General features: G+C 49.4%; 1 protein-coding gene across 1 annotated transcript in view; it reads left to right on the top strand.

The window, feature by feature from the left end:
• NIPAL4 (NIPA like domain containing 4) overlaps positions 1-13,408 on the top strand; it is a 15,520-nt gene extending 2,112 nt beyond the window's left edge. Inside the window, exons 3-7 of the mRNA XM_045284703.1 lie at positions 2,345-2,584; positions 6,352-6,408; positions 7,602-7,692; positions 9,760-9,920; positions 10,629-13,408. Coding sequence (XP_045140638.1) covers positions 2,345-2,584; positions 6,352-6,408; positions 7,602-7,692; positions 9,760-9,920; positions 10,629-11,263 — 1,184 coding nt within the window. The 3' untranslated portion in view covers positions 11,264-13,408. The remainder of the gene's footprint in view (positions 1-2,344; positions 2,585-6,351; positions 6,409-7,601; positions 7,693-9,759; positions 9,921-10,628) is intronic.
• The last annotated feature ends 844 nt before the right edge of the window (positions 13,409-14,252 follow it).

Genomic DNA, 14,252 nt, shown 5'->3' with positions numbered 1-14,252 from the left:
CTGCGAGAACGGTGCGTGCGGGCGGCCGGGAGCCGGGCCAGGCGGGGACTCTCTGCGCCTCCGTGCGCGCCGCCCTGGGCGCCTGCCCCTCCGCGGGGCTCCTTGCCCGCCTGGAGGTCCTTTCACTGGAGCTTGGAAGGTTAGCCCATGTTGTCCCCTTTTCGGCTCTCAGGCCCTGCCGGAGGTGGACCAGGGCTCTGGCTGAGGTTTCCTCTCCACCTTTCCCACCGCTGGGAGCTTGGGTCATTACAAGCCGGCTGTGGGGGGTGGGGGGGGCTGGGGTTGGGGGGTGGGTGAGCTGTGGTCTTTTCTTTATGGAGGAGTGTATAGTTGCTTCTGCCTTTGTGTCAGCTTTTAGAACCAGTCCAAGTCTGGCTATCTCCCTGTGTCCATGCTGGGCACTGCCCCTACAATCGAGGCTCTGAAACGTTCAGTTGTTCGTGGCGTCGCATGGTGCCTAGCTCTGTGCGGAGCCTTTTCCTTGAGGGAGCTCCATCTTCCTACTGCAGCTTGTCATTACAGTGTGATCTCCTTCAGCCTCAAACTTCTTCCCGTCTCTAATGATGCGTTCAATGCTGGCCTGTCTGTTGGGTGTTGCGTTTGCTTTTATTTGAGTTTTGGTTTCCTGACCAACCAGACAGACCATTTTTAGCCTCACCCAATCCATGCTCCCCAAGCCTAGCAGATTCATGGTGGAAGAGGAAGCTAGAGCCATCCAGTCTGACAGATGGCCACCCTTTTAAAATGGAATCGGCTTCTGTGATTAGCCCTCCCTGACTGTTTCCCCTTACGGATATGAACTTGACATTGTGGGTGGTGGTCAGCTCCTTGGGTGCCCGAGCCTCACAGTGGCAGCCAAGTCTACAGCAGGCCTTTGGGCCCGCCTGCTAGAGACACACCTTGGAGAGGGCAGGGAAGAGCTTGGGAACAGGACTTTCCTCTCAAAGCTGTCCTCCTTGGCTCACATCTTCCAAGATACTGGCTCATTTCTTGAGCAGGGCAACTCCCCAGATTCAGCTCTTAGGCAAGGATGCCTAACAGGAGTGAGCCGTGTAGAACAAGTCTGATGAGGGAGGGAGATGACTTCTTGTTGTCTCATCTCCCGGGGATTGTGACATGGATCTTGGGAAAGGAAATCCACCCCCCCACACACACACTGCAGAAGGCACATGGATACCCTCTGGTGGGTTCTAGACCCAACCCTCAAGCCAGACTATCAGCCTGCCCAGAGTCTCAGTTTCCCCCCGTGAAAATAACAGGTTGACAGTTGCTGCTTTCTGAAGGCTGTTCCCCTGTGTAATGGAGACCAGTCAGCTTTGCCTGTATTCTATCCTGCTGAGCCGCCACGCTGCCCTGCAGATGACCCACAGCCCAATCTGCCCAACCTGACACTCTGGGCATACATCCTCCGCACAGGAGCGTGGGACGTGGAGACACACTGCTGCTTGAAAAAGATCTTCCACCACCAGAGGTCACGAAGTCTAATGCCTACAGAGACTGAGGGGGCACGAATCTGCATGGAAAGCTCGGACCAGAGGACCATGTGGGGTGCCCCCCCACCCGGGAGGATTATTGAATTTTGGGGTGTTCTCAAGAAGTGGCACAAATTCAATGACCTAGTACAAAAAACAGCCCCTTGGGCCCAGGTTTGTCTATATTGCCTGGAGGCTAAACCCTTGGTATTTGTATCAGAGACTCTAAGTAGTATGAGATGGGCTGTTAGCGCAAGGTTAGAGGTCTTGAATCAGGGTTAACTCCCTGGCAAATGGTTGACTGATGGTTTGTGCCAGTGGATAAGTCAGTGGGCTGGTTCTGGGACAAGGGGCTGAATGGAGCCTCCTGGGGACTCAGACTTGGAGAACAAACCAAAGACAGATTCAGTGTGAGGTAGAAGGGATACCAATCCCTTCGAGACCAGAAGTAGGCTCAGGCCGGAGAGGAAGCCCTATGATGGTAGGTCGTTGGAGCCCGTGCTGCCTGAGAGCTTGTTGGACATCAATATAGTAATGGGGCTCTGGAGTCTGGCCGGCTAGAGTTTAGGCTCTGCCATAGTGTATTCTTAGCCAAAGTGCCTAACGCCCCAATGCCTCCACTTCCACAAAGGAATTGCAGATGGCACTTACCTGGCAGGTGACTAAGAATTTGATATACTTATGCATATGAGGGCTCTGGTGTGTGATTAACACTCTGAGAATGTGAACTAGTCTTTTAGGTTGGGCCCAGGGGCCGGGAGATCATGCAGTAGCTTGAGCATGGGGTCTAACTTCGTAGCTAACCAAGACAGTATTTTGAAGGTATGCCAAGGACCCCAGTGTAACTTCCTCCTGCTGGCCTTCCCATTTAGGTTCCCTGATCAGCACATACTGCTCGTCCCACCAAGTCCTGTGCCAGATTGTGGGTGACTTCAGCCCGGAGGTTCCCGGCAATGTCACTTTTCACAGCTGGCAGGAAAGGGTCAGACAGAACTATGGCTTCTACATCGGCCTGGGTCTCGCCTTCCTGTCCAGCTTCCTCATCGGCAGTAGCATCATCCTCAAGAAGAAAGGCCTCATGCGACTGGTGGCCACAGGAGCCACTCGGGCTGGTAAGCTCCTAAAAATGGGCAGGGATGGGACACCGGCCACGGAGCTCACAGGCAGTTTTCCTCCATGGGGGTTGGGGCAGCCGTTGGAAAGCCAGGCCTTAGATGGGTCCCAGAGTTGCATTGTGGGAAAGCCAGGGGACCCTTCTTTGATGAGAAATGGTTTCGTGCTTCCAATATTTCATGGGGTACTAATTGGGGTGATGGCAAAGGATGGTCCTGGCTCTACTTCCTCCCCGCTGTGTCACCTTTGGCAAAGCACAGCTTCGCACACATTCTCCTCTAAAGAATGGGGAGATACTGCCTGCACCAGAGTAGTGTCAGACCCTCGTGCGAACTCGCCATCAAATGGAGCTGCAAAGGAATCTGTAGTCTCCGTCTACAAGAGACTTGATTGTTTAAAAAATAAGATGTATCCGTGAAGCAATGTTTGAGAATGAATCATGTCCAAGATACCCATTCATTCAACTAGCATGTATTGTGTTCCAGCCGTGTGCCAGGTACCGTGTGAGACGTTGGAGCTGGGTGCCTTTGTGGTACATAGAGGTGAATGTGAGAGAAGAGAAGCAGCTCCCTGGTCGTTACGTGCTAAGATAGGGGAAATAAAGCAATGTTATGGGTACATCTTAGTGGGGCCAGTAAGACCCAAGCTTTACTTGATATTAGGGAGGTTTTTTGTAAGAGGTGACCTCTAAGCTGAGACCTAAATGGGAAGGAGCTATCAAGGTGAATGCAGACACAGGCAGAAGGAATAGCATGTGCCAAGGCTCAGGGGGTGAGGACGTGGGTGATGCCAGAAATTGAGCATTGCTCAGGATGGTTGGAGCATAGAGAGGTGAAAGATGAGGTAGGGGCTTGATCATGAAAAGTCTTAAAAAACGGTACCTCAGAGGGGAGTGTAACTGCAAATGATTGAAATGTGTTAGGCAGGAGATTGATGTTGCTTAATCTCGGATTTAAAAAAGTTTTCTGGGCAGAGAGAAAAGTTTGAGAGACAAGACTGGAGACTGGAAGACCAATGAGGAGACAGAGGTGACAGAGGTGAACTTGAGAAATGGCAATGGGAATGGACAGGAGAGATGAATTCCGGAGGTGGTTTGAAGATAGAACCAAGCAGCTCAGATGTTGACTGGCTGCAAGGGGAGGGGGAAGACACAGGAGCCAAGGATGAGTCAGGCCCCTGGCTTGAGCAACTGTGTAAATGACTGTGCTCTGTTCTGCGAGGAAGAATGCAGGAGGAGCAGGTTTAGGGACAATCATGCGTTCAAGTTGAGACATGTGCATTTGTGGGATACCAGGCTTTGGAACCAGACTACTGGGATGCCATTTCTGGCTCCCCCATTCCTGATGATGTGATCCTGGGCAAGGAAAATTTGCTTTCTGCGCCTCTACTTCCTTGTCCATAAAATGCGTGTGAGAATCGTACCAGCCCCAGGAGTTGTCGTGAATCCATCCACACTGTTTAGAAAAACACTGGGCACAAAGTCAGCGGTCTCAACTCTCACTTGCTGCCATCCGGTCAATGTTGACTTACAGCGACCCCCTCTGGGTTTCTGGGACTGTAACTGTTTATGAGAGTAGAAAAGTCACCTTTCTCCCATGGAGCAGCTGGTGGTTTTGAACTGTGGGCCATTCAGATCTCAGAACGCATAACCACTACACCACCAAGGCTCCATAAAGTCAGCAGTAATATTGGTTTTGTAATAATATTGTTACATAGGCACAGGGCTCAGCAGAAAGTTGGGTAGTCAGGTCTAGAACTCAATTGTTCTCTAACGTGGTGAGATGTAATGGGCAAGAGTGGAGATAGGTAACAATGGTTATTGTTGCTCTTTCCCTTTCATTTATGGATAAGAGTTCAAAAATCCAGACACCCACCTTCCAAAATGCCAAGAAAGTGCCTGCTCATACCTGGGGGAGAGCCCAGCGAGCTACCCGCGAGAAGGGGACTAAATAGAAGTATGATTCTCCATCCGGAATAGCAGCCCCTTCCTCCAATTTGCTTCCGAAATTCCAACTTTTAGAATAAACACTCTCAGAGTTTGTTCTTTCTTTGTTATTTTTTCAAACATTTTATTGTGAATCAAACCATCTTTTTGTTTCATTTTGTTTTTACGTTCACCCACTTAAACAGCTCATGAGCATCCTGCTTGTCCTCGTTCCTCCCCTTCATCCCCCACCCTCCTCCTGCAGTACATTATCATCCCCTTCACCCAAGTCAACACCTGTCTGCCCTTAGCTTCTCGCTTCTCCTTCTCTTCCTGCCCCTCCCACCCAGGGAGCCATCAAAGTTGGCTTCTTTCCTTTTTAAAAAATGTAAAAGTGGCCTCATTCAATATCTGTCCTTTTGTGTCTGACTAACTTTATTCAGCACCATGACCTCCCCATTCCCCCATGTCATGAAGTGTTTACTCTCAGAGCTCTTTGCTCTTACAGGCATTCTCAACAAGTGACCTCTAATTTATTGGCTTTCATGGGACCATCTAAAACCCATCTATCTATCATCAGTAGGAGCCCTGGCGGCACAGTGGGTTATGTGTTGGAGTGCTAACTGCAAGGTCAGCTGTTCAAAGCCACTTCCATTTTTGTCAAAGAAATGCCAGGAAATAGCTTCAAATTATAACTGGAGGTTTAAATCCACTCACAGGCACCTTGAAAGAAAGGTCCAGTGATCTGTTCCCAAACATCAATCACTGAAAGCACCACGGAGCCCAGTTCTCTTCTGACACACAGCGGGGCCACCTGGGTCAGAACTGACCCGAGGACAGCTGTCTTTTGTTTTTTTAAATGTAATGAAGACTAAGCGCTGAGTATTTAAGACAGATTCCCAAAGGGCAAGAATACAGACGAAGGCATCTTAAAGGAAATAGCATTCAAGCAGAGGCCTGTCGAATCACTAGAGGTCTCGGGCAGAATTGTTAAGAAGAATATCCCACGCGGAGAAACGGCTTGGACAAAGGCCCTGAGGCAGAGAAGAGCTCATCGTGTTTGAAGAATGAAAGAAAACCTGAGCCACGGGAGGCTGGAAGACGGAAAAGAGTAGCATGAGGGGAGTTGGGAAATGTAGTCGTGTCCAGACTCTAAGAGACTGTGTTACGGTCATTATCCCAAGAGCTATCACCAACGGTAAACTGAAGGATGGCATGGTTGGACCTCCATTCTCAAAAGACCACGAGCTGCAGTGAGAGGACGGGTTCTTAGAGGACAGGAGCAGCCAAAGGCACCACGAAGAAACTACTCCTCAACGCAGGGCCGAGGTGAGGGTGCACTGGTGCACCATGGTGGCAGCAGAGTGGACACACGCGGATGTCCTTGAGAGACGGCCAACAGGATGGACTAGATGTGGAGGGTGGGAGAGCAGAGGGGTCCCAGGTCACTTCCTCAAATATCTGGCACAAGCTCCTAGGTACATGGCAGTGAGATTTACTCAGTTTCATCTAGGGGTTAGTTGGAGTGTATTTCAAATCAAGAGCTCCATTTAGGACTGCATCATTTGAGGTGCCTACAGGAGAGCTGGGAGGAGATGTCAAAGGAGCAGGTGGATGTACACATGTAGGAAGAGCAGGGAGGTCCGGGGGACAGATAGGACATAGTGCAGCAGTGTCATACAGGTGGAATTGAAAGCCTGGTGAAGGGGTGACCTTGCCCCAGAGAGGTCTCAGGTCTAAGATCAAGGCACATTGGAGGGTTTGGAGAGGGAAAGTGGAGTTAGGAAAGGGATCCAAGAAAGTGTGGCCAAATTCTAACTCTGTGTCCTTTCCCCTCTTCAGTGGATGGAGGTTACGGCTACCTGAAGGATGGAATGTGGTGGGCTGGATTTCTCACCAGTAAGTGGCTTCTTTGCTACTCAGGACTGTGACCTATGGGGAGTAAGAAGAAAGAGGAAAGGCGCGTGCGACGGGGCATTTCTGCCTCTACTCTGCAAAGTGTGGAGCTGAGACTTAGCGGGCTTGGGAAACAGCTGGATGGGCTTTGTGGATAGAACATGTGAGCCCCTTTCAGATCACTTTCTCAATCAAAGGCAGTCTCCTTTCATGTACGAAGCATCTCTCCCAGAAATACATGTACACAGCTGCTGATAGACATGCCAATCCCCCTCAACTTCCCTTGAGCCCAGAGAGATACCATGAACAAGGCAGTAGCCTTGTTGGATTTTCCTGAATTTTTAAGTAACACGGTCAAGGATGGAACCCCTAAACCAGCTTCCTTCCCCACAGGCTATTGGCTGGTCCATTCAGAAGCTAACTGATCGACAGCAAAGGTTTTTCCACATTTGCTCACTCAAGTGTTTTCCCCTCTTTCCACCCTCCCTCTCTGACTTTCAAATGCAATGATTTTTTTTAATGAAGAATTGGCCAGTTTTCCATCTGTAATCCCCTAAACTAGGTTTGGATCCCAGTTAGCGGGAGCTATTAGGCCCTCACCTGCTGTCACAATGGAGACCCACACTTCTCCCCCAGCAGAAAGACAGAACATGCACCTGAAGGGGTTTTCAAACTGGAAACTCAAATGGAGAGGATTTGGGGATCTTGGGAATGTCAGACCTGTTACCATAATCATTTGTCCATGAGTTCTCCTGGGAAAGAGGAGCCTGTAGGGCAACTGGTGTGAATGCATTGAACTTATTATTATTATTTGATAATTAGCATTTTCCAGAACTGACCTGAGAGAGCCAGCCTAAAACACTGGCAGTTCATCAGACACACTTAAATATACCTGGACTGGCAGCCAAGACCCCTGAAGAATAAGAAGGCTGTTGCTTACAGGCTTGTCATGTGATCTTGAACTCTGGGTCTTCATGATCCCATCTCTAAAATGGAGAGATTTGAGCAGATTAGGCTAAGCTTGACTCTCTGATTAGACCTCCAGGGCGACAGAATCAGGACCCAGACTGTAAGGATGATGGGTCTGGGGTTCTGTGAAGGAATAAACATGGAATGAAGGAGTCTCTACACAGCCACTTCCGGGCTGAAGCTGGTGCGTGAACCACACTAACATGATTTCTCCCTTCATCTCCTAGTGGCCGCTGGAGAAGTTGCCAACTTTGGGGCCTATGCATTTGCTGCTGCAACCGTCGTCACACCCCTGGGAGCATTGAGTGTCCTCATCAGGTTATCCTCATCGCTCTTTCTCCGGCTCTTTCTTGTTATCAGTGGGTTGAAGCTGGGACTGCCACACACACACACACACACACACACACACACACACACACACAACCCCACGGCCATAAGGTCATTGTATAGGATTTCTGAGACTTTAAAAATCTCGACAGAAACAGAGAACCTCATCATTCTCCCCCAGAATGGCTGGAGGGTTTGAACCACCAGTGTTGTAATTAGCAGCACCACCAGAGCTCCTGGGAACCAGCTTTCGGATGCTGGTGACTTCTGGCCAGCCACATCTCTGTTTAGTGTTGCCGTCTCAGGACCACTCCAGATGCAACATTGACACAGTGAGAAAAACAAAACCATGACTCACCGTTGTACAATTGGCATAGTTGATGTCAAGTAGCTGTGATAACATGATCACACATCTCATGAATTTACAGGTCCCCACCCCTGGGAAGGTGGGGGAGGCGCTCAGTTCTCTGGGCCATGATCTCTGCCTTGTTGATACTGCAAGACTCTCTTGAACAAGGCATTATAGGAAAAAGGTTTTGGTAGGTTTAGAGGAATGCAGACAAGGTAGCTTAGACATCCATTTCATCTCTCCTTATGCCTTTAACTAGGATTTTTCAACTTAATTGGGTCCCGGGCCAGCCCACAGATTTTTGCCCTGAAACAATGCCACCTTGGTGAAGAACCAGAGTATACTCCAGTTTCTATACCTCGAGTTCCCTATTTCCTTATCTTCATCCCCCCCACCCCCACCACCTGGAGAGTATGAGGGGAAAGAACATCATGGCACTGGGGAACAGCAAGGGGCTGTGGGCTGAAAGCAGATGACTCAGGACGTCACAAGAATTTCCTTCAGTGAAGTGGAGAGGGACAACTGTAGGGGTTATAACTAAACATAACGAGTTCAGGCCTGCTACTCACCAGGTGTATGACCTGTCCAATTGATTTGACCTTTAATAAAATTCCATTTTTCGTCTATTAAATAGGGGTAGTATTTTTTCACTTCTTTAAAGTTGTGAGATCTTCGTGAGAAAATAAATGAGAGTTCCTAGTACTTATTGAAGTACTTATCTGTTGTTGAGTCAACGCCAACACGTCATCACCCCACGGAATAGAGCCGAACTGTCCCAGAGAGTTTCCAAGATGAATCTTTTAGCAAATCGTCTCATTGGAATGGCTCTTGGGTTTGAACTGCCAGCCTTCCAGTTAGCAGCTAGCTACATGTTTAACCACTGTGCCACCAGAGTTCTTCCAGTTTGTAACATAGTACTTTTTTATAATAGACCCTCAAGATGTCCTGCCTGTCAGTATGAGCATCGTGGAGGTGCAGTTGTACATACTGACATAAACAAATGGGAGAAGGAGTCGACATGTTCCTTATGAACACACATGAGACAGTGAGCAGAAATCATCACATAGAATCTTATTGGTCTGGAGGCTCTGGGTGATGCAAATGCTTAACCAGGTGTGGTTACTAACCAGAAGGTTGGAGGGTTGAGTCCACTCGGAGATGCCTCAGAAGAAAGGCCTATTGCTCTGTTTCTGAAAATACAGCCACTGGAAACCCTGTGGAGACCAGTTCTACTCAGACAGACGTGGCCACCATGGATTGGCATCAACTTGATGGCAAGTGGTCGCTATGGGTCGCTGTTGACTCCATGGCAGTGAGTAGAGTTCTGCCGGTCTCTAATTATAGTGATCCGACCACTGATGAATCTGCTTGCTGAAGGGAGAGTTCCATGCCCCAGGAAAGCAGAAAGCAATCTGTCAGCAATGTCAAAGAGAGCTTATGTTCATCGAGCAGACAAGAGGAGAAATTCGACAAGAATGCTTTAAAAACGGCTCTCCCAAGTCTTCTGTTTTAGGATACTCCCAGTGTGCAATGTGGGCCAAATCCACTTCCTTTCTAGTTCTCCAGCCCACACTGCAACCGGCCCACACATGACTTTCTATGTGAAACAGGCTTGGAGATGTAGAAAAGCTTCCACGTGAGGGAGTGATGAATCCTGCCCCTGGGACTGCCACGCCTGGTTTAATCACTCTCCCCATTTCCACCTGCAGTGCCATCCTCGCCTCGTATTTCCTGGGAGAGACCCTGAATCTACTGGGGAAGCTGGGCTGTGTCATCTGTGTGGCCGGCAGCACCGTGATGGTGATACACGCCCCCGAGGAAGAGAAGGTCACCACAGTCATGGAGATGGCTTCCAAGATGAAAGACACAGGTGAGCCCCAAGCACCCATGTGCACCAAAGCGCTGCGGTGGATGGTGGGCATGGTCAGACTGGGCTCTGCTGCTAGTTAGCAGAGGCAGCGTGAAAGGAAATTGGTGGGCTGGTGCTTCTTAGCAAGGCTACCTTACAAGGACCCTTGGTGACATAGTGGTTTCACATTGGACTGTGACCATCCAGGTCAGCTGCTCTGCCGGAGAAAGACGGGGGTTTTTCAGTCACATAAAGAGTTCTGGTCTCAGAAACCCACTGGGGCAGTTCTACCCTGTGCTATAAGGTCGCTGTGAGTCGCATCGACTCGATGGTCGTGAGTTTGGTTTTGGTTATTACAGGCTTCTTGGCCTGTATCATTTATTATACAATATGTAACATTTAATCGATGAACCGATAATATGTGGTATAATAGATATGCTGTCTATGAAGTGTTGGTTATTTGCCGGGTCCAATTTTAAATCCTTCATGCTTAACAGCTCATTTATTCCTACAAAACAACCCTGTGAGGAAGGTCCGAGTATGAATTCTATCTTACAGATGAGGACATCTTCCCAACTGGTTTCAAAGTAATAACATTCAAAGGGGAATCCGGGCTTGACTCTAGGGCCCAGGTCCTGAATGCTACACTCGTGGCCCTAGCCTGAGGCTTGAGCGAGAATCATAGTATGCCCAACTCAGTGGTCTGTCTCTCTGCCTCCTCTCCTGCAGGGTACATCGTGTTTGCTGTGCTGATGCTGGTGTTCTGCCTCGTCCTCATCTTCATCGTGGCCCCACGTTATGGGCAGAGGAATATCCTGGTTTACATCATTATCTGCTCCGTGATCGGGGCCTTCTCCGTGTCCGCCGTCAAGGGTCTGGGCATCACCATTAAGAACTTCTTCCAAGGGCTGCCGGTTGTGCGGCATCCTCTGCCCTACATCCTGTCCCTCGTCCTGGCAGTTTCTCTCAGCACGCAGGTCAATTTCCTCAACAGGGCCCTGGACATTTTCAACACCTCCCTGGTCTTCCCCATCTACTATGTGTTCTTCACGTCCATGGTGGTTACCTCCTCCATCATCCTCTTCAAAGAGTGGCACAGCATGTCGGCCGTGGACATCGTAGGCACCCTCTCTGGCTTTGTCACCATCATCCTGGGGGTGTTCATGCTCCACGCTTTCAAGGATCTGGATGTCCGCTTGGCTAGCTTGCCCCACATGCACAAAAACCAAACACCAACCCCAGTTCCTGCCCCAGAGCCCACTGTCATTAGGCTGGAAGATAAGAACGTTCTTGTGAACAATATGGAACTTTCCAGGACCCCATCTCCAGAAGAGAAGCCCAAAGTATTTACAATCCAATCCTAAAACTTGGAATACACGAGAGAGAGGTTTAGGGCTATGATATACAGCCGGGCCTTTCCATCTCAGAACCACTGGTTATTTTCAGCCTGTTACCAATGGGAGTGTATTGCCTGCTGCCTACAGGCTATCTTCCCTTGAGAATTTTATCTATACCTCATTACTGTTTCCAGGAGAAGCATCCCTATCCAGTGAGGGGGGGGGGTGCCAGAAACTGCCTGGGACACAGCCTTAGCAACCAAATAAGCCTGGTCTACCTGGGTGCCAGTAGGTCTTCTGGACCTCCCTTCCTATTTGTGCCCATGGTGTCATCTCTGGTGGCTTAGATTGTTGGGAGGAAGACAGAAAGTGACCCTTTGAATGTAGCAGAGTCTGAGAACTTTCCTGAGATGTTAGTTGTTGAGGACTCCTTAGCACCAATTCTCATGTTGAGATCGAATCACGTGCCTTAGGATTTCTAAGGAGCCAAGGACGAGGTGCAGATGACACCCAGATGCTCTGAGAGGGGGTGGTTTGCCTCCCTACTGAGAGCGGACAAAGATGCAACAAATCAGAACTGTCTTGTTGCTTTTGCCACATCCTCTTCCAAGACACGAGGAAGACCTCAGCTGACCTTACTGTGAAAGCCATCTGATGTCTCAGGGAAAAAGTCTGAGCTGCCCATTTCCCAAGGACTCCAGCCTGCCAGTCAGCATCTTCGTTTCCATCCACCTCACCCTCACCCCCACCCCCACCCCTTCTGGCTCACTTTTGACGTCCCAAGGAGTCTGTCACTGAGACCTTCATCCCAGACGCAACCCACAAAAGATGCTTCACAGCCCAGCTGCTGGCCACATTCTGGAACGAGGACAGAGCTGCTCTGCTCTTAGAAATGGCTTGGCTCTTGAGTTAGAGTTTGTCAAAAGACGCTTTCCTTTTCCTCAAGGAGTAAGACCAAAATGTGATTTGTGGAGGTGAGAGGAAGTGTGAGCTGGCCCCGGCCCTCTGGAAACCAAAGGCAAACTGTTGTGTTTGCTCTGGCGCCCAACCAAGAGTCTGGGCAGGAGGGTTCTAGGGTAATTTCTGGCCTGTAGCCTCAGAAGTTTGGCTGATGGAATCAGTTTTGAGCCTCCGTGACCAAGCGGGGGTGCAGACTTGGCATGAGATGCTTTCTGGCTGTGGGCCAGATTGCCATCAAATCCCCAACATCACTGGTGAGCTGCCTACACTGGGAGGCCGCCTGCCATGGCTGCTCCAACTCCACCTGCTGTGGGGATAGCCTTTGGTCTCCTCACATGTGGCCAGAGATGTCCAGTAAGCGAGAGCAGCCGGAGAAAGAGATTATTTATTTCCCTTCCTTTCCCATCTTCTTTCTAGCTGTGCCTGTGGGGTGTGTGTGTGTGTGTGTGTGTGTGTGTGTGTGTGTGTGTGAAGACCATTGGGAAGGGAACTGAGGGAGCCAGGCTAGCTGGAAAGAGGAAAGTCTTGATTCACAACCCTCTAGTTGGTTCATAACACACACACACACACACACACCCCACTTATTTCCCCTTTATTGTGTCCTGTGTGTCCCTTGGCATGAGTTTGACCATGCTCCAAAGGCTGGGTTGGGCAACAGACAGGCTCCTTGCAGCTCCAGTCGAAAGTCCTCAGTTTTTAATCAATGTGTATTTCTTGTCTGTAACTAAAATCAATGCAATACATTGGACCTTGAGACAGGAAATAAGCTGAGGGACCTGAGTATGGTCTGCAGCATCAAGAATAAAGACTTCAGAGTCTGTTTGCTGATGTTTGTGTCCTGGCCATCCTTAGGCCAAGAATGGTGGTGAGCGTTAGGGATTAGGTCAACTACACACTCCTGGATAAGGGTAGGGCGACGCCCAAAACATCAATCAGGTGACACCTTGGGAGTGTGACCTTTTGCATAAGAGAGACTGAACAGAGCCGAATGCTCTTTGGCCCTCTCCCGTGACCAAAGATGGATCTGGCATCTGGTTCCTCCATCTCCTGTTGCCATCAGCAGATGGTGGATTCCCAGGAGCCATCAGCAGATCGTGGATTCATTCAGCAGACTTGGGATTCATATTACCTCTGCACCCACCAGCCCATGCCCCCTGCCGTCTCTGCTTCGCCCTCCTGCTTCCTGATCATCAGCTTCCACAAGTCAGGAGAAGCCTGCCTTGAACTGGACTGGATTTAACCCATTTCTATCACTGTGGAAGCCATTTCTTGATATAAATTTCTCTATCTACAAACACATGCAAGCTTCGCTGGATTTGCTTCTCTAGAGAACCCAGCCTAGCACAGTGAATAGATCGTGGTGTAGTGCTGACCAACCAAAATCAATGAGACAGGAAATAAGCTGAGGGACCTGAGTATGGCCTGCAGCATCAAGGATAAAGACTTCAGAGTCTGTTGGTCCCCGTCCCTGACGGGTGTACCAGTTAACCAGTTGCCATTGAGTTGCCTCAGTGTGTGTCAGATTAGAACTGTGCTCTACAGGGATTTCAATGGCTGATGTTTTGGAAGTAGGTGGCCAGGCCTTCCTTCTCAGGCATCTCTGAGTCCACTCATTCAGTTAGCCATCAATCATGTCAATAGACTGCATCTCCCCTGGACTTCCTGAAGGGGCCTGGCTGCAAGAAGTGCTTCTCTCTAGAGTGGGGGGAGCTGTCTTTAGAATGAAGTGTGTTGAAAACCTTAATCCCCTATTAAAACCTTCATCCCCCTAAGTCCTCCCTAGGTGCCAGGCACAACATTAGTGTTTCACGTGACTTCTCACTCGAGAGTCTCACAACACATTTTTATACCTGAGGGAAGGAGAAGTCAAGTGGTTTGCCCCATGTCACCCAGACAGAAGCTTCAAAGTCACACCAAGCGTTGTGTCCACTTTGTCAACCACTGGGGCACACTGAGCCTCTCCAGAAGACCAAACTGGTTTCCAAGTGCATGATCTAGTATTCCTTTGTTAATTTATTTTTTTCCAAATCATTTTATTAAGAGCTAAGCCAGACAT

Source organism: Echinops telfairi, unplaced genomic scaffold (genome assembly GCF_000313985.2).
Source record: "Echinops telfairi isolate 266 unplaced genomic scaffold, ASM31398v2 ScPeMD7_7469;HRSCAF=8507_0, whole genome shotgun sequence".
Classification (NCBI taxonomy): Eukaryota; Metazoa; Chordata; class Mammalia; order Afrosoricida; family Tenrecidae; genus Echinops; species Echinops telfairi.
This window is presented reverse-complemented; position numbering and strand designations above follow the sequence as displayed.